Here is a 20,647-nt window from a genome sequence, read left to right on the forward strand (position 1 = left end):
ATTAGAGAACACAATTTGGGTGCTAGAGGTCTCATTACTATCGGGTCAATCATTTTTTCTAAAGCTTTTTGTAGACAGAGCTGATAAAATGTTTTGTGTGTTTTTTTTTTTTTTAAGATAAAATACATCATGAGCTCATATTGACATTTCAAATTAAAATTTAGGACTCAGAGTGTTTTTTAGCTTATTGATCTTACAACTCTATCTCCAGTCAATTGTGCCAAAAATCTTGGATTTCATCAACACCAACAATTACTCATTTGAGTTATACTGCATAATACAGATAACAGTCTCTGCAGAAAAATTCAAATACTACCAAAAAGAGTGTCATTACTGAAAACAGTTTACTATTTGTTGCTGTTCTTTTTTCCTTAGCGTAATCCCATCAGACATTTATTGTCAAATTACTGTTTTTAAAAGTCTCTTGGATAGCTCCTCTCTGTATGGTTATGCCACTACAAAGCAAACAGGTTCCCTTGTTTTGTTTTATTTCTAATTTGGGAAGGTTGCTTTTTAAAATTTAATTTTATTTTGTAAAACATTTTCATGGTTTCATAGTCAAATCTTTGAGACAAAATATATCCAAAGGAGTCTAGGACCTATCCCCATCCCTTCCACCATATTCCATCCATCTCTTTTTGCATAACCATTTCTCAAATTACAGGGCATATCCTTCCATTGTTTTGTTTTAACGTTGGGAAATATATCTATGTCTATATCTATATCTACTCATACCTCTCGCTCCTTAAATAAACAGTAGCACACTGTAAGTACTTTTCTCCATCATGCTTTCTTTTTTTCAAATAGCGATGTATCCTGGAGACCACTCCATGCTACTGTATAGAGACAGTTTCATTCCTTTTAACAGGTGCCAAGTAGTTCATTGTGTTGATGAACCACCAGTCCCTTATTGATGGACATTTGAATGGTTCCAATATTTAGCTATTACAAAGAGTGCTGTGATGAACAGTCTTACACATACTTAAAAAATTTTTTTTTTGATTTTTGCTAGCATGTCTTTGGGATAGATTCTTAGAAGTGGGATTGAGAGTAAAAAATTGCTGGATATGCCAAATCCCTTCCAGTGAGGTTGTGCTGGTTATTCAGTTATTTTCTCTCATCTCTCCACCCACCATTCTACCCTCCACTTTGAGATGCTGGCACTGGGGCATGATGACACCGCGTTTCTGCTTTACCAGCTGGCTCCCTGTTAAGTTTTGCAAAAAGTGTGGTAAAGGTGGATTGCAAGGCAGGAGAAAGAGCGAGGGCCTTGTTGCTTTCTGCTTTGTTTCCTCTTCCTGTCAGCGTCGCCCCTGCAACAGTTTTTCATCCAGGAAGGGGAGGTTACAGTTTCCCTCGCCCTGCACTCCTGGAGCGCTCTCTGGGATATCAGCCCCAGCCGCTCAGCAAACCCTCCTCAGAAACCTCTGCTCTGGGGGCGTCCTAGGACAGGAGGCACCTGTACCAGCCGGACGGTGCTGCTTCCTCAGAGGTCGGATCCCAGCTCCCTGGGGCCTTTGTCCTAATCAACCAGGCAGCACGCCTTTCTCAGAATTCTGGGTCCCAGCCCAGCAGGGCTTCTCCTCCAAACTTCAGAGCCCTCCATTTTTAAGGATAATAGCTACTTCCCGGAGTTACTACATCTGGGATACTGCGGGGTTTACTTCTTGTCCTTTAGATTCTTCAAGACCTGGTCACAGGTATTGAAAAGAGAAACAATTCTCTTTCAATTAAATTAAATAATGTGAACTTTATTTTTCTGACTGTGTGTGACCAACACAGAGTTTGTACCATTTTGCATTTTTACTCTTAATCCATGAGAATATTTGTTTCTCTACAGCCTCGCCAGCAGAGTTTGGTGCTAAACTTTGGGAATTTTGCTAATCTGATAGGTAAGAAATGGCCTCTCAGTATAGTTTGAATGTGCATTTCTCTTATTTTGAGGAAGGTAGAGAATGGTTCCAAGTGAATGTCCATTTGCACTTTTACTGGGAACTCTCTGGCCCATTTCCTGTGGGGCTGCTGCCTTTTTCCTTCCCTATCTGTAGATGCTCTTTTTCGTATTAACTGTACCAATCCTTGATTGTCATGTAAGTTCTCAATAGTTTCCACAGGGTGTCATTTGTCTTCTTACTTTGCTAATGGCAGTTGATTTTTTAATTTTTATTTTACTTGTTTGCCATGCAAACAATTTTTATATTTGTATAATCAAAGGAATCAATTGTTTTTCCTACTGCTTCTGGAAATTGAATCAAAATTAAGAAAGTCTTCCCTACTCCCAGATTATGGAGAAATCTACTCATGTTTTCTTTTAATAAATATATTGTTTCATCTTTATCTTTAAATTTCTGATCCATTTGGAACTTATCCTGGTGTACAGTATAAGGAATGTATCATTTATCTTTTTTCTGAGCAGATCCCTGAAGACTCCCTCTCCTGCCCCTGACATCAGCAGATCCTCTGAGGTCAGAACACACTGGCTGCTATCACCCTGCCCAGACCAGGGCCATGGTCTAAGCTGGGGAGTCTCAGCTCACTCAGACGGGACAGCTGAACAACCCCAAGAAAGAGTCTGAAATTTGGCTTTGGTGAAACCAATAAGCTGGAAACTTTTAAAGATGTATTCAAAACATCTACTACTCCCAGGTTTTTCAACCACACTTCTAGGAACGGGGTTTTGCTGATCTAAGGATCTGATGCTCCACGTGGGGCTTATGTTGACATCCATAAATAAGGTCTGAGATGTCATACATATATCGAAAGAGACCTCAAAGGTCAGAGATAGTTTCAAAACTGTGATGTGCTCCACCTGCCTCTCTCTGAAGCTGGAGAAGGGACGAAACTGTGGGATTCCATAGGAACGCTAATTATGAGCAGGTGTCTTGTAAGTTAAGGGTTCAAGACTTATAGAGCAAATATTCCAATGGCAAATTTGAAACAAATAACAAAGAATAAAGATTTTAAAACAAACACATAAAATTATTTTGCCTCAAAAGAGACGACCTACAACCGCTCAGTCATCAGGAGCCAAATACATCTTCAGAAGCAGCCTCCACCGAATCGTTTGTCCTGACTCCTGGATGGAAATAAACTGTCACATGGGAGCAGCCGGTATTCATTCAGTTTGGACAACTGGTCATAAATTGAGTGATTTCACTGTTTTCATTATGTAAATAACTTGCACTTGTCTGGAATAGCATTTATCAATATCATTTCACTTGTATGAAAGTTATATAACCTAACTTTGAGGGGCTAAATTCACTTTGCTGACTTAGATTAAAAAAAGAGAGAGAGAGAGACTCCTAAGGCTGCCTATGATTTAACAAAATGCTCCCCCATCATTTCACCCTAGGAAACACCACACTATCCTTCTTCCTCTTCTTGAGTGCGTTTTGAATACAGAACGTTTTGGGATTACCAAAGATAAGAGGATAAGACTTTTTTTGAATGGGTCTCATTTTATTTTCTGTCACTCATAGTCTCTGCTTGGCTCTCTTTCTCTTAGTGACCTCCAGGTCTCTGACTTCTTGAACATTTTTTCCCCCTTTGTTCCTTTCTCAGAGTAAGAAAGGCCTCTTATAACAGGAGTGAATAATCTCATGGCGTCCTGTTCCTGCTCCCTCCTGCTCCCTGTGGCTCCTTCTTTCACACACGTGTTGTCACACACGAGTATAATGCACACAGCTCAGATGTATTCACAGACGCCCACCCAGCCTGCCCCCAATTAAGTTGCCAGCCCAGCGCCTTCCTCCAGCCCCTGGAGAACAGGCTGCCCTGACATCACTCGAGCCCTTCTTCTCATTTCTCCCCATGGTGGACGTTTCTTCTAGATGCTTTTTAGCTCACAGTTTAGACACAGGCAAGATATATTCTACATTTTAAGATTAATACAATGTATCTTTGACTTTTGCCAGGCTAGACTCCCTGGGGACCGATGTTTAATAGATGTTAATGGGATTTAATTTTTACACACACTACGTGCAAACATTTGTCTTCCAAAATAAAATGGAATGAAACCTTATGTGGCACCAAGAAAGTTTCAAAACAAATTATTTTTCACTCTATATCCTTAAATCAAGTTACAGAGTCAGAGCAAAGTAGAAAAGCTGTTTTTTGATATTTAGAATTTAAAACCTGAATATAATTATCATTAATTTATTACATTGAGACTATCAACAAGCATTTTGCCAGAGTTATTACCATTACAAAACAGTGCTAAAATGGTGTCTTAAAAGAAACTTTCTCTACAACCTATTTTTCCATTAATTTTCATTAGGCAAAGAAGTCCTTTCTGCAAAAAGTATCTGGCCCCAAACATATTAAATAATAAACAGCATAAAAATATTTTGAAAATTTTTATGTAAAGGAAAAAGCTCTAATAAAGCAATACCACTCAAAAAGTACTTGTAAAATTATAGGAATTTAACAATGCATGTTGAGTAAATTAATTTGGTCTTCTAAGGCTGTGCCTAGGAGCATAATGGCCACTTTTTTTTAAAGTACATTTTTGTCTGGATGTAAAATACAGTTTAATTTCAATTTTTGGCTAATGTTATGACTCACAGAATTTGGATAATTAAAAATAGAAGAAAATATCACCTTTGTAATCTTCCTAGTTCATGAACTAACCTATAAAAAAAACCCATCAGTTTATTCTCCATATATTTAAAATGCTGAAATCTCTCCAGTTCCAATTAAAGAAGAAAACTCTTCTCTTTTTGCTTCATTGCCCAGCACTGAAGTGCCCACTTAATAAACATTTGATGAGTAAATGAATGATTCTGACAGTAGCCAGACTCTCACAGCAAAAATGAAACAATGCAGTGCAGTGTGAAGAGCACAGGAGGGAACAGATCCGGGTTCTCACTCTAGATGTGTCACGAGCTCGGGGAGTGACCTTGGATAAGTGACTCGTCCTCCAGGTAAATGTGGACGCTTGAGATGATCTCGAATGGCTTCTGGCTCTAAAACGCTAGTTCTAGATCTTAAAACTAACTGATGGCCCTTTCCTTTTCACTTTGGACATTAGCCACGAGTAGAGACACATTTAGGCTATAAACCTGCTGCATTTGAGATTACATGCAGTAGCCTCTAGGACTAAACCTATTAAGAGGTTCAGTATGCTAAGGCAGCGGAAGAAAGAGAGAAGCCTCGAGGGCTCACACGTAGAAGACTTGAGCAAGTGTAGGAGACAAGAGGAGAAGGAAATCCAGAAAATTGTCTCCGAGGTTCAGACTAGCGAAGTCTCCAGAGAGCGGGTCTTCTCCAGAGGCTACGGTGAGTAAGTGTTCTTTACACCTGATGAACAACTGATTAATTTATAAAAGCCTTCCCTTCCAAAGAGAGCACGGGATGCTTTATGTCCTCACGGGATGGGGACTTTGCACGTAAATAAAGGAGAATCACCGTCGCCTGTTGAGGAGACGCGTTGACGCACGGGTTTGTTCTTGTCTGTCCTGATTTACTGGATGCCCTTGGGCGGGTCATTCATCTTCCCCCAACCAGTTCCCCTAATTATGAAATGGAAATAAGGATACTGGCTGCCCTCACTGAGGATTAATGAGACATGGTGAGTGTCTGTAAGCTCCTCGAGAGGAACAGGCTGTATATAACTGAGCCAAGAACTACTGAGGAGTCCTGTCGGACTTTTCACTAACTTGGGAAAGAAAACAACACAATTCTACAATTCTGAAGGTTTAAGTTTCCCAGTCTAAAAAAACCAGACTCCCTTCTTACAACCAGCCCGATTTTCCTGCACGTTGCACAGCGCAGGCCAGAGACTGGGAATGTTCGCAGCTGGAAGACGGAGCTGAATTTACTCCTGCAGAGTTTTACCCTTTGCTCCGCCGTGAACCGTGTCATCTTTGGGGGCAAATTAGTGTTTCGGAGCCTCAATGTCTTCTTCCGTAAGATACTGGATAATAACACTACTTACCATGTATGTACGGGTGTATGCATAGACGCCTGGCATATAGTAAAAGTTCCCAATAAATATCTGCTATAACTTCTGTTTGTAGCAGCATAATTCAAACTGCTGGAATATTTTCCCCTAAAGATCACAGGTCCTTTTGAAAGAGCGTTGGGTGCACAGGTAAACGTGATGTGAGCATTCGTATTTTAAAAGGGGGGCGGGGAACTAATATAAAGCCTTGATGCTCTTTTTCTTCAGCTGAGTACGATGAGTATGGGGGCCTGAGACAACGCCTTAAACCTCGCCGCCCGTCGCGAGGGGGCGCTGTGGGCCCGCGGTGGCGAGGAGACGCGGGGAGCCGCCGGGCGGAGAGGGCGGGGGCTTCCAGCGTCCGCAGCCCGGGAGCGGCGCAACCCAGCAGGGCGGCGACACCAGCTCGGGCTCCGGAGGGGCGGCCCGGGCGACCAGGGCGGACGCGGCACGAGCCCAGCTCCTCGCGCTCGTCCCCCACCCCCGCCCCCGACAGGTCCTTCCAGGCAGGTCCTTCCCGGCTGCTGCTCTTACTGTGGCATCCGCGAGTCCCGGGGTTGGGAACCCAGACCCTGGCCCCCCACTCTCCCCAACTCTAGGGAGTAATCTGAGTGTGCCTCCGTCGGGTGTTTTCCTGGGCAAAGGCCAAAGCTGTCATCTGATTCTTTAAGGGGTCTGTGTCCCCAAAGGGGTTAAACTCTTCTGATTTAGGGAAAGAGCCCCCCCCCCCGCCCCGGCCGAACGCGCAGGCCTGGAAAAGACTCTGAAATTATCATTTGTCCCCCTCCCAAGCTCGGGGCTAGAGGCTGGCCCGCCCCACTGGACTCCTTCAGTTCAAGCGTCCAGTTCAGGTCCTGAAACAGCTCAGGTGGGAAATTCATTCCCTTCTGCGCAAAGGAGGAGACAGCGAGCCTGCCCCACCGAGCACCCCCACCCAAATCCTCTCAGCTCCAGGAGGACGTTAGAGACGCAGCAACATCGAGGCGAGGTACTCGGTCTGTTCCACCTGCCGCTCGGGGCCCCACCCCAGGGTTGCTCAGGCGTCCCCACCCCGGGGGTGCTCAGGCCTTAGGCACCATGGGGAAACTCGGATGATTATCATTCCCTAGAGAGAAAGTGCCACGGGCGGGGATGTCTGGGCGTCCCCCCTAGCGCGAGCTGGGTGATGGTGCATCCAAGTCCACTCGACCCCGGGGCGGGAGGAGAGAGCTCTGCTCCCCGAACTCCAGGACCGAACGCCTCGGAGTGTCCCTGGAGGCAGAGCCACCGGGGGGCGCGGGCCGAATGCAGGTTGGGCGGACCAGAGAGAGAGCACAGTGGAGACGCCGGTGAGAGGATCCAGCAGAAAGGAGGGTGGGGGCCGTGCGGAACGCGCCACCCGAGGCGAAAGTCCGACCCACTCCAAACTTTCGCAGACGCGGGGGCCTAGCAGGGGAGCGCCCGGCCGAAGCAGCAGCCTGTCCCGCCGCCCAAGCTGCAGCCAGGAGGGGCCGCAGCGGCACGGGCTGGGCACCGGCGGTCCCCGCGTCGCGCCCCCTCGCCGGGCACCGAGCGGGCGTCCACGGAAGAAGCCAGACCGCCAGGCTCCGGCCTGCGCGCGGGCCCCGAGGAAGCGAGATCCAGCGCGGGCTGGGAAGGAGAAGGGAGACCGGAGCGCGCAGCCTCGCCCGCCCGGCTGGGCGCGGGGACGTGCCCTGGGGCGGCCCGCGGGCGCGACGCGGGAGTCCGGGAGGCTCGGGAGGAAGTGAGCGCAGAGATTCCCGCGGGCCAAAGAAATCGGATTAAAGAGAAATGCAGACAGCAACCCGAGGCAGCCGCGGGAACCCGGCAGCTTAGCAGCCGCCCTCTCCCCAGCAGGAGGACGCCAGTGCCTCGCGCTCCGAAGACCAGGCGCTCCCGGCGGCCGCGGGTCTGCGCGCGGAGCCGCTTCCCCCGCGCGGGGCGCGCGCTCGGACGCCCCCGGCGGCGGCCGGAGACCGAGATGCGGCGCGCGGCCCCGGGACCCTCCCGGCCGCGGTGACTCCGCGGCGACCCCGCGCCCCGCTGACCCGCGGGTCCGAGGGGTGCGCCCGGCCCGCCCGCCTCCGCCCCTCCCGCGCCCGGCGCGCCCCTCCCCGCGGCGGCGGCGCGTCGGGGGCGGCGCGGAGCGGCTCCCCGGCCCCGGTGCTGCGGGCTCAGGCTGCTCCGGGAATTCACTTGGCCGCGTTCTCGCTGCTCCCCCTCGGGCTTCTTCTGATGGCTGTCTGTCTCCGGCCCTGTCCTTTCCATTAAGAGGAAAACTTTACCGCCATTTCCTTTCCCCTTGGAGGAGAGGATCAAAAGTTCCAGACCTGGTGCCGCCCGTGCCGCTCGGGCGCCGGGAGGGTGCTCGCCGGCGGGTTCCCGTCCCACCATGGGCACCAACATCGTTTACGAGTGGCTGAGGGCGCTGCAGCTCCCGCAGTACGCGGAGTCCTTCGTGGACAACGGCTACGACGACCTGGAGGTGTGCAAGCAGATCGGGGACCCGGACCTGGACGCCATCGGGGTGCGGGCGCCCGCGCACCGCCGCCGCGTCCTGGAGGCCGTGCGCCGGCTGCGGGAGCAGGACGCCGCCGCCGCGGGCCTCTACTTCACCCTGGAGCCGCCGCCGCCCGCGGGCGCCGTCCCCGCCGGCCGCCGGGGGGAGCCGTGCGGGGACCCGCGCAGCCAGGCGCCCGCCCCCCGCGGCAGGGAGCTGGTGAGCTACCCCAAGCTGAAGCTGAAGATCATGATCAGGGACAAGCTGGTCCGCGACGGCATCCACCTGAGCAAGCCCCCGTTCTCCCGCAAGGTAAGGACGCGCCGCCGGGCGCGGGGCGCGCGGGAGGGGACGCGGCCGGCCCAGCTCGGCGGCCCAGCCCGGGGGACGGCTGGGCGGCAGGGATGCTTCGGGTATTTGGGGTTCTCTCCTGTGTTCTCTCTGTATTCTCTCTTCATTCCTTCCTGCCTGGTGTCACCAGCGGTTGGTAAGACAAGATCCCGCACCCAGATGTTATTCTAACCTGGCACCAAGTCCCCACCTGGTCTCGGGTGCTCACCTGTCAGGAACCGGACGCGCCGCGCTTCTCCAGCAGCGAAGGGCAATTCCTGATCCCCTCTGTGGTAGCGTTTGGGGCTGAAGGGTACCAGAAAAATAATTAACACCTACATTATCTCCGACCTTCCTTTTTCTCATTCTTTTCCTTACCCTTTTGAGAAACTCTGGGAAAAAATTGGCGAGCTCTTTAAAGAGTGGGAAATCACGCCCTGTTGCTCGCAGTTGCATGAAGTCGAATCTCAGCAGGGCCGCAGATTTGAGAAGTGGGCCAGCGACATGAAGATTGGGGGGAAAAGTTAAAACACATGGCAGTCCAATTGGGATAAGTTCCTTCAACTTGAGTCTGGGGAGGTGATTGGTGCTAAAGACGCAGGAGGTTATGGGGCTGGTGAGAATGTGCTGTGGAGGTCTGGGCTGGGTTAGTATCAATCCAGTTTGGTTTAGTAGTAATCCAGATGAGATGAAGTAGGTACAACTGTGGCTTCTAGAAAGTCTGAGTGGACTCGCCTTGGGGAGAGGAGGACACAGCACAAGAAAGTGAGATTTTCAGTGGCCAGGGAGGAATTGCCTGGGGAGGGAGCCTCAGCAAAGGAGCAGGAAGTTATGGCAGCTGCTCTGTGAGGAAGGCTGGACTGTGCACTTGGCTGCTGAATAACTAAGTAACAGAAAGTCTTATTTCACACAAGAGCTCTGCCTCCAGCTGAGTCTGTTCGGCTTAGGTTTCTAGAGCCGTCCAGGTACAGCATCCTGGCTTGAAAGGGAGAAGTGGATGGCACACGTCATCCTCAAGCCTGCGTGGAGTTACCGGGAAAAGGAGCCTCAGCTTGAAGATCAAGAGTGGAGAAGCCCAGGGGAAATGATGGCCCAGATCCTGAGCTGGTGGGAGACCATGCACACAGCACCCTAACAGGGAAATGCTGATGATCTACATGTTGTGTGCTCCTCCTGGGTACTTGCATTGCTTTATAGTCTTAAGTAAAGGTCATCACGTCTGGATTTAAGGAAGTTCAAGCAAAAACTTGGTAAAAAGTAGTTAATATCTAGGGCAGACGGGAATAAAGAGTTTAATATGATCCGTATGTTATCTTGCAAGAAAGATACACAATTCAGATAACCTGCGTGAGAGTATAAATTTGTTTTATCAAAACTGTGTAAAGAGGGCAGGTCTGGAGGACAGTGTGCCTCGAATTAAACACATGTCCCGGTTACCCAGTCTGACTGTGTTACTGATGTGTGCCCACGACAGGGGATGGAGGGGAGAGCACCATCTTCCCGGGCAGGCAGAGTTAGAGTGGTGTCTGGTGTAGATGCAGGGACTCTGGCCGTCAGTGTAAAGGCTCCTTCCTGGAGACAGAGGTCAGCAGAGCTCAAAGCCCGTCTCAAAGCCTCAAAGCCGTTTTGTGATTCACATCCCAGGAAGTGAGGTGGGCTGAGGCTGAGAGACTGTGAGTATCCGGGCACGTGGAGGGGGCAGTCGAGTCCTGGCCAGAAAGGGATGTGGAGAACAAGGTGTGTCGTGGGCTGGCTCATTCTTCAGGAAAAGAGCTGCGGACAGGCTGAGGAGGGCAGAAGAGAGTGTGGGCTGGAGGAGAGAGTGGTGAGCGGGAGGTAACACATTTGGTTCTGATCCTTAAAAAGACAGGCCTAGATATCAAACTTAGAAGCTGGAAAGGATTCCTCTTCCACTTAGAAGAGGATTCTAAGGTCATGAAAGGTCTGGGCGTCGGCTTTGGACTATGGATGCCGGCTTAGATCAATGCGTGATATGGTAGTGCATTTGAGTAAGTGCAATTTATAGAAGAAAATTTCAACGTGCATTGTAATATTATTTATATTTCACGTAAATAAGTATTTCAGTCAGCTTCTATATAAATCCCATAACAATATTCTTGATAATAAAGATATACCCCCATTCACTTTCTATACATACTTAATTCTCTTTCTTGAACTGATGGAAGAATATGAAAGAAGTGTTTCTGTACCTCCTTCATTGATGCTCCAACTGAGGCCTAAAAGAATGGAGCTGACAAATTTAATTTAAAAAGTTCTGTGACTCTGTATTTATATATTTGTCACAAGAAAACCCCACAACTGAAGTAGAAACTCAAATACAATTAATGTGCCCCAGACTGAGCATACACCTGTGTAGTCCCAGATCGTGTTGGTCATTCTGAATTTGTTGCTTGTGTGTGCGTTGCCTCTTAAGTTTTGGATTTTAAATTATTTAAGAACTTGTTTTCTGATGCAGCTTGTTTCTTTGCAGACAGTTGTAGGACTTTTTCTTGAAAACGCAGTCCACAGTATAATTTCTCCAGAGTCCTTGGCTCTGTCATGATCGGAATGTGCAGTGTTGATGACGTGCATTTGGAATTCTGCATGCTAGAGCAGACCCCAAGTTCCTTTATAGTCGTTTGCATATGGATCCCTCTGGTCTTCTGTACTTTGGTGAGAATATTGGATGGCTTGACAAGGGGTTATACCAAGGGTGATGAAGGCAGCAATGGTGAATCTTTACACAGGAAAAGAGGGTGAAGAGCCTCCCCCAGAACCACCTGGACGTGCTGGACGGTTTGCTCCAGTAACTGAGTGTTAGTGTTGCTGGGCACTGAGTGGCAGCGCTGTGCTCATCACGTCTGATCAACAGTCCCACGTTCCCCTCTTAGGTGAGTTAAAATGTAAGGAAAAAGTCATTTTCTCTTGTTTTCCAAAGGAAGTCTGTAGCTTTGGAAAATCAGGAGCTTGGAAAGAGCACAGACCTTGAAATAAAAAGCATTGGATGAGTCCCTCCTCTGCCCTGTGTTTAGCTTCTCTGACTGCTGTGGTTTCTTCCGCAGTGAACTGAGGATGAACTGTTTCCACAGGGTGGGGATCAGATCAAGTTTTACATCCGTTATTGGGTTACTTTACCAGGCTCCTCTCTACCAGAACCTTCTGCAGGGCTCCCGGCGACTGTGGTTGGCAGGATGCAGAAGCCCTGCTCTCAGGGAACTGGGGCCTAGCGGGGCAGACACAGGATGGAATGAACACGATGACCGAGTGTGATGGTGTCTCTGACGGCGGCACATGATGTCATGGACAGGTGCATCCAGCCTTGGTGGCAGGGAGTGGGGTCAAGGCAGGCTTTCCAGAACTGGCGCTTGGTCTGAGAACTGCAGGTTGGGAGGGTTTAGCCTGAAGAAGAGGAGGGTCCTAAGGGGAAGAGTGTTCTAGGCAGAGAGGACAGTGTGCGCAGGGGCCAGAAAGGGAGGAAGTTTAGCATGCAGCAGGGCAACAGGAACTTAAAAGAGTTCCATCTGGCTGGAGCACAGAGTGCTTGGAGGAAGTGGCAGGAGATGGAGAGACAGGCAGTGGCTGGTCTTGGATGGCCTTGAAGTCATATTCAGGAGCTTGGAGTGTATCTCAAGAGGGGAGCTGTTGATGGTCCTGACAAGAGGCCGGGTAGACAATCAGGAGGTTGTGCGATGTCAGGAGGGCTTTGTTGGTGGCCTGGACTGCGTGGTGACAGTGGGGGAGGGGCAATGGAGACCTTGATGACTCTCTGGATCACAGGGGTGAGAGGGGAGGGAGGCTGGGATGAAATGCAGATTTCCGGTTTAGGGTTGCAATGCCATTCCTTGAGATACGGGACCCATGAGAAGAGCAAGTTTGGGGAGAAAGATGTTGCCTTCAGGTTTAAACATACCGAATTGTCAGATACCTGTCCGAACATAGTCGTGTAGTTAGCAGTTGGAAATACGGCTGGGGCAGAGATTTGGGAGTCGTCAGCACATTGAAGCCATGAATACGAATGAGCTGTGGAGGGAGAAGAGAGAAGAGACCAGGACGGAACCTTAGCGATCACTAGGGTCTAGGAGATGGGCAGAGGAAGAAGAACCTCCACGGGAGGCTGAAAGGGGTGAGCCAGAGGAAGCTGTGAGGAGGGACTGGTCAGGGGCTCAGACAGTGGTCCAGCAGGACAAGATCTGAAACGTATCCGTGGGAGGGAACAGCCATGCCGTTGGGGACCTCTGAAATGGCAGGTTTAGGTGATGGGACCCAAGAGAGAGGAAGGAGAGAAAGTGGAAGCAGGGACCACAGACAACTTTTTTTCTGTACTTCATTGTTTTTGAAGAACAGTTTTAGGTTCATAGCAAAATTGAGAGGGAGGTATAGAGATTTCCTATGCACCCCCTGCTCCCACACATGCATAGCCTCCCCCATTATCAACATCCCCCGCCAGAGTGGGACATTTGTTACAGCTGAAGAACCTACTTGACACATCATAACCACCTAAGTCCGTAGCTTATGTTATGGTTCACTCTTGGTGTTGTGCATTCTGTGCGTTTGGACCAAGGTATAATGACATGTCTCCATCATTATGGTGTCATGCAGAGTGTTTTGCTGCCCTAAAAATCCTCTGTGCTCTGCCCATTTACCCCTGGCAACCACTCACTTTCTATTGTCTCCATAGTTTTGCCTTTTCCAGAATGTTATATAGTCGGAATCCCATAGTATGCAGCCATTTTCAGATTGGCTTCTTTCACTTAATAACATGCATTTAAGGTTCCTCCATGTCTTTTCATGGCTTGATAGCTCATTTCTTTTTAGCGTTGAATAATATCCCATTGTCTGGATGAACCACAGACAACTTTTTAATGAAGTTGGACTAGGAAGATAGAACTAAGGCTGCAGCTAGAGGAAGAAGGGAGACTTTGGGTCAAGGGAAGGGTTTTGCGGGTTTGTGTGTTTTTTTTAAGGATGGGAGAAACTGGAGCATGTCTGAATGTTGGTGGTAGGGAGCCAGAGAAAAGGAGGCAGTGAAGATAAGGGAGAAAGGAGACCACCTAGGAGGTCAAGGAGGTGGGAGGGAATTGTGCCCAGAGCATCGGAAGGGAGAGGTAGATTTGCTTCCAGGGGCACAGGAGTGCCCCCTCCATGGTAGAGGACGAGAGAGGAAGGATGGGTGAGGAGAGTGGGAACTTTGTGAGGTGACAGTGAAGAGCCCTCATTTCTCTGTCTGACCATCTGATACCAGTAAGGGGGGTGATGGAGGGATTAGAGGTTTATGGAGAACACTGTGTTAATATACAAATATTAGGTTCCATGATCTGGTGTTTGTAGCTATGTCTACATAGGAACATTACACAATAGTATTTACAGGATATACATAACTACGCATATATAGAAGGTACCCTCACCATTCCTATATTTGTGCTGCGGTTACGGGCTATGTGTGATGTTTTATTGAGTCCCATGAAGTCTGACAATGTTTGTGATTGGGGGTTGTGGCAGGTGGGATGGTGTGGGGCCGTAAAGGTATTCTGTTCTGTAGCTGACTTGGAAAAGCGGCAGGTGGGCCCGAGGGTAGATAGTGGATGGGGTAGGCTTCTTGTCTTCTTCACCGAAAATCTCTCCTTGCCACACACTACCAGTTAAAACTGCGTTAGTACAACCTTATTAAAGAATGCTGTTGGAGTGTTAAGCTACATTCATGCCTCAGTGTGAGTTTAATTAAGTAACAAGACTCTCATGGTAATAGGGCTGCTAATGGATGTTCAAGAGAGATGGCCTGGGATGAAGGAATTTGGAGAGACAGAGGTGGCATGAGGGCCTCTGTGTCTGGGGGCAGGGTGGAGGATATAGAAGAAGTATTTAGAAAGGAAAGAGAGAGGTTGGCAAAGGTATGCTTTGTCCTTTGGAGTTTTGCCTTGGGTCCTGGCAGATGCTGAAATGACAATAAATATTCCTTCCCCCGAGAATTCCTCTGCTTTGTAACGTTACTAGGGACAGACTGGAAGTTGGCAAAGTTTGGCTTTCCCAACTCAAATCAATATCTTCAAGTATCCTCAGTGTAGGCAAGTGAAGGTCCTTCTAGGCTTTTTTGTTTTCAGTCCCTGCTTGGAACTCTGTAGAAAGAAGGGGAGGAAAGAAGACAAGAGTTTGGGTGGTGATGGGGCTGCCATTTTCTTCGTGCTCCCTATAGTTTAGTGTCTGTGGAGTTTCCACATACGTGGACCCATCTATCCATCCATCTGTGCATCCATCTACTTAACAAATACTGAGCACATGCCATGCGCCAGGCCCTTGGGTCACAGCAGTGAACTAGACGGACACGGTCCCTCCTTACAATTTAATGGACGTGTCTGTGGAGGGCCTAACCCAGTGCCTGATGTCTAGTCATTGCACCATATGAAAGCTGAATATTATTCCTACAAATACCAAGGGTTGGAGAATTTTGCACTTGTGTTTATCTCAAATGTTAAAAAAAGACTAACTGTGGTCAAGACTTGAGTAAAGTTTATCAGTGATGACATTTACAATCAAAATATGTGTATTCATTAAATGTTGTTGAAGAAGAACTAGGAATTAAAATGCTTCTCCTGCAGGCCATTTAAAAAGACCTCTGCAGCAGGCCAGGACTAGGGGGAGGCAAGTGAGGCACCAGGGTACAAAATTTAAGGAGGTGATTGCCCTTGGGGTTGGGCAAGTCTGGGCCCTGCTAGAGGGCCGGCTGCCATTGACACAGTAAATCACTTATCATGAAACATCGGGTGTTCGTGGGCTCTGTGGGCAGCCCTCAAATCGTGCACTGAGTGGTCACCTGCTCATCCCATGCTTCAGCCCCGCCCTCAGCAGCAGGGGGCCGAGAGCCGAGGCAGTGTCGAGCTCCCAGACTAAGACGACGTGGTTTCTATGAGCTGTGGCGGCCCGTGGAGTTCATCCAGGAAAGAGCACCGTGTGTTCTGACTCCTTCCTGCCGACGCTGTGGTGTAGTGGTTAGAGCACAGGCTCAGGACAGACTGCAGAGTTCACGTCCCAGCCCTGCTCCGTGCTCCGTCATCTCTGGCTCTTCTGTAAAAAGTGGTAACGCTCCTGACTACTTCGTAGGGTTCTTAGGACTAGAAGAGTTAATACATGTGAACGTATTAGACCGAAATTTATATCAGTTTCCTAGGGCTGTGATGACAAAGTACCAGAAACTGGAAGTATAAAGTGGCAGGTATTTATTCTCTGACAGCTCTGGGGGCTGGAAGTCCAAACTTAAGGTGTTGGTAGGGGCTAGCTCCAGGATCCTAAGCGTCTGCGCTGTGATTCACCTATAGGCGCCGCCAAAGGCTCCAAACAGCACGTCTCTCTCTGCCAGTGACAGGGCGGTCACCACTGGCTCTGCGGGAGCATAGGGCCCAGGTGGCAGAGCAGCTGGCCCGGCAGCCTGGACCCGCTGCAGACCCTTCCCTTCTTCTGGGCCCTACTCAAACCTAGCAACGTTTCGGGGCACTTGGTAAACGGGCTGGAGAAGCACATCCAGATGACGAGTGTGTTGCCTCCACAATCCAAAGAGGCCCGTTCGACATTGTGCCTCCTTTCTGGTTGTAGGAGGGGCCAGATGCAACAGCGTATCCTCAATGTGCCCCACACCGCAGGACCCTCGACAATTTCACTGAAGTCAGAGGCCCCTGAATTTTTGCTGGATTTCCCACCTGCCTACGTGCAAATGTCTGGCCAATAGTCTAGAGTAGTTTTCACGTCCAAGCAGCATGATGCCATCGATGTCATGGACCAGTGTGGTGTCCTGTGGAAGGGAATGGCATCAAGGCCCTGTGAACTAGATCATGACGTTGGGCTGGAGAACCGATGTGCTCCCTGAGGGGGGACAGTGAGGGTGTGTTGCTGGCCTTGCCAGCTGAAGGCAGTCGCTTCATGTGGATGTTAACAGGCTTCCAGGAAGAATCATTTGCCAGGTGAGCAGCCTGGGTCCTGGTCAGTGCTCACCTGTGCTGGCTCCTGCTCCCCCGCGTTTAGCCTTGCTTGGCCCTTTAGCCTCTGTCCCAGCGGTCATGTGTCTGCTGGGTACAGAAGAGACCACTGGGCCAGGTCTCATCCCTGGTGACAGGGCTGTTTGTAATTATTCAGGGGTAGATTTTTAGGACACATGATGCTCAGTCATCTCTATGTGCCTCAAGATAAAGAAATATGATTTTTAAAAATGTAAACATTTCAAAATTTAGATATTCAAAATTAGGTTGTGATCTTCAAAACAGTCTCTTGGTAGGCGACGGGATTGCCATGACTCAGAACATTTCTGAAGTTCTGGGGCCTGCAGAGCCCTCTTTAGAGTATCTTCAGTGGTGGCAGAGTAGAGTATCTTCAGTAGAGTATCTTCTAGATGGATCCGGTGTGGGGTAAACACCTAAAGTAATTTGGAATCAGATCAGACAGTTAAGAGTAATGACATTCAATAAAATGTGAAATCAAAACAGAATCTGACAACAAAATGAGTATTTTTTTTCTTGGTGTGAGTTGTAAACTGGTTTCAGATTTTATGATATTTATAATCCTTTTCTACTTAGTGTGTATCCGCGTTGTAAGTATGGAAATTCCTCAGTAAGTTTTTCAAAACAGGAAAGTCAATTCCCTATGTATTGGCAAAGAGCAAGGCACTAGTCGTGGACTGTCAACAGGTAACCAGGGTAAAGGTGCCTGTGGCCCTAAGGGGGGGAATGTGGTAAATTGTGCACAGGTGTTAGTAAACCGCAGCACCCGATGGGTTAACCTGGATTTGGGCGGTCTCCTGATGTACTTATGGCTTTTCGTTTGCTCACCCTGCTGTTCTTAGAAAGCCCTCTTCTCTACTCTGCCATCTCGAGTCTTAGAGAAGTCATAGTTGTACTCATGATTCCTTCCTCCCTCACTCTTGAGTGGAAAAGAGATGCTAACTGCAAGAGTAACAGTGTTAAGGATGCTCTCATGAACCTTGTCTGCCCTCAGGTAGTTGTCTAAGGCATGCCATGAAAAATAAGAAAGAAATAAGTTTTGATAAAAATGCAATTTTTTCAGATTATGTAACCACTCAGATTCTAGTTCACCAGAAATATGTTCTGAAATGAATTCTCTTGAAGAAGGTGAGTCAGATGACATGGACTCGGCCAGGGCCGGTCCTTGAATTAAACAAGGGCTCTCCTGAGGCGTCTGGAAGATCATGGCCCGCGGTGAGAGAAAGAACAGCAGGAACTGTGAGAGTCATAGCTGCTCAAGGTCACTGCCGTGTAGAGCTGGGAACAGCATCGAGTCCTCGGCTATGGCGAAGGCTTATTATTACTCCTACTAGTGCTTGAGTTGAAAAGTTTTTAACAGTTAATTTCTAAGTCTTATGAAAAAATGCTATTTCAGATCAACCCCTGATTCGAACTTGGGGAGGCCTGGGAGGAGCAGGAAGGGAATCCTTGTTTTCAGTCAATATGAAAACTATTAACGGTAAATACCTGTGGATCATGCCAAAAGGCATAAAGCATACAATCTGTCTTACATAGAGACTAGGTGACATCTCATAGTTTAAAGAGATTTCATTACTGCTTCTAATTGAAATAACTGGTCTGATGAGCTCTAAAAACCTTACTGTTATGTTTTCATAAAGTTATATAAATACAAACACAATAAGACCTGCTTCATTTGAACATGTCTGGAAAGTGAAGGAAAATAATTGGTATGTATTCTTTGCTTACCAAAATCATAATGACCAGATTTTCCAAATTTTAAGATGTTTTCCCTAGAACATACCAGAGTTTTATCATAAGACTAGAGTGGTGCATATTGTGTTTGACACCCACAGTGTATCATTTTTTAACACCCCACAACTATTTGACAAAATGGTTTTAAGTAATAGTCATGGAATAATACACAGTCATTATTTCTTGATTTCTTCTTTAGTTTTGAAGCACTTAACAATTAAAATAAGAAAGATATTTCAATTTTATTTATTTATTTATTTATTTTTTTGTGAGGAAGATCAGCCCTGAGCTAACATCCATGCTAATCCTCCTCTTTTTGCTGAGGAAGACCGGCTCTGAGCTAACATCTATTGCCAATCCTCCTCCTTTTTTTTTTTTTCCCCCAAAGCCCCAGTAGATAGTTGTATGTCATAGTTGCACATCCTTCTAGTTGCTGTTTGTGGGACGCAGCCTCAGCTTGGCCGGAGAAGTGGTGCGTCGGTGCGCGACCGGGATCCGAACCTGGGCCGTCAGTAGTGGAGAGCGTGCACTTAACTGCTAAGCCACGGGGCCGGCCTGATATTTCAATTTTAAAGTATTCAAATTTAAGAGAAATATCTCATCTATGAAATAGAATTTGCAGTTAACCAAACTAAAGTATTATACCTTGCAGTTTCTACTCTGTTTCACTGTTTTGAATTTTCAACACAAATGAACACTCCAGGTGATCACATAAGAGTAACAGAAATGAACTAACTCAAGGTTTGTTTCTTTCTTTTCTCAAATCATGGCACTGTTATTGTTTATTTCAAATCTATTGTTTAACTTAGGAATACGTGGTACCATGGGAGAAACATGACAGACTTATTTACAGACTTATTCTAGAAAAAGACGCTTGTAACCAAGTCTGTGGGTTCGTGCCAACTCTATACCTAGGAGTTCTCTGAATTAACTCCCATATAGAATGCAATGCTTATTAGAAGGCAGGTAATAAAAAGATACTAATTTGAATTCAATGTACATACCATTAAAACTCAGCAGTAACTACAGCAACTACATTTTAGGCCAAGAAAAGATTTTTTCAGGGAGGAAGTTTTATCACTGACGTTGTTTAGACTTGTCTGTAGGGCTTGTTCATAATTAGAAATTTTATTTTGTTTTTAGGGACCCCTTTATTGCCTGCAACTGTGATGAACCCTTTCCTCTGGCCTGTCCTTGGAAGACATAAAGAATTGTTATCATTTTAGTTTAAGAGAAGTTTGTTCCTCTGTAAAATGTTGCCAGTATCTATCTCACAGGGTTGTGGTGTGAATTAGATGGGATAATATTTATGAAGTTACTTTGTAAATTCTAAATGAGCTTTACAGATTTCAGGCATTCTTATTGATAGTGAATAAATCATTATGTTTATAATAACATTTTGAAAATATTTCTGATTGAAAAGTAAACATACTGAATTGAGAAAATTTGGAGAACACTGAAGCAGATCGAGAAGAAATTCAAAATGGTCTGCATTACAATTTCTAACACTACACTATATTTCTTTAAAAATCATTTATATGTAAGAACATCTGTCTTGTACACATGCACAAATCTGGCGTTACACTGTATACGGATAAGGGTAAGGCTATTCCTGTGTCAGCAGATATCATTAGAAAAATGATTTTAATACTAAGACATATTCCATCTTAGTTTAGCACCATAATTAATTTAATCATTTTCTGATTGGGCTGAAGCCTTGCTCATGTTATTATTTATTATTATAATTTATTATTTGAAAATATCATGTTTGAGAAATAGTATTTCATCATGCTTTGAATTAGATTTCTTGGATTACCAGTTTACGTAATTTCATATTTGTGACTTTTTATATTTATAATTGCGTATTACCTGTTCACAGTACTGGCCTATTTTTTTCTGTTGGTCTTAGACCACTTCTAGTTGCTTTGCAAGAGCTCTTTATATATTAAGGAAAATAATCATTATTGTTTAGAAGTTGCAGAGATTTTTCCCAGAATATGGTTTACTTTAGAATTTTAAGGTTTTTTTTTTTGGGATGTCCAAAATTTTAAAACTCTTATGTATTCCATCTTATCAATAATTTCAGTTATTTATTCCAGACTGGAGGAATATAGAGGGTACAGCCTCAGATAGAATTGAGTTTGAATTCTTTTTTACCAT

At 46.8% G+C, this 20,647-nt stretch overlaps 1 protein-coding gene across 3 annotated transcripts in view; it reads left to right on the forward strand.

Annotated features, from left to right (window-relative positions):
* The first annotated feature begins 6,787 nt into the window (after nucleotides 1-6,787).
* SAMD5 (sterile alpha motif domain containing 5) overlaps nucleotides 6,788-20,647 on the forward strand; it is a 52,915-nt gene continuing 39,055 nt past the window's right edge. For all 3 annotated transcript variants that reach the window (XR_009217213.1, XM_058534246.1, XM_058534245.1), the window contains exon 1: nucleotides 6,788-8,753. Coding sequence is in view for 2 of the 3 variants with exons in the window: in XM_058534246.1 (XP_058390229.1) it covers nucleotides 8,334-8,753 (420 nt within the window). In the remaining variant the exon portion in view is untranslated. The remainder of the gene's footprint in view (nucleotides 8,754-20,647) is intronic.

Source organism: Diceros bicornis, chromosome 39 (assembly GCF_020826845.1).
Source record: "Diceros bicornis minor isolate mBicDic1 chromosome 39, mDicBic1.mat.cur, whole genome shotgun sequence".
Classification (NCBI taxonomy): Eukaryota; Metazoa; Chordata; class Mammalia; order Perissodactyla; family Rhinocerotidae; genus Diceros; species Diceros bicornis.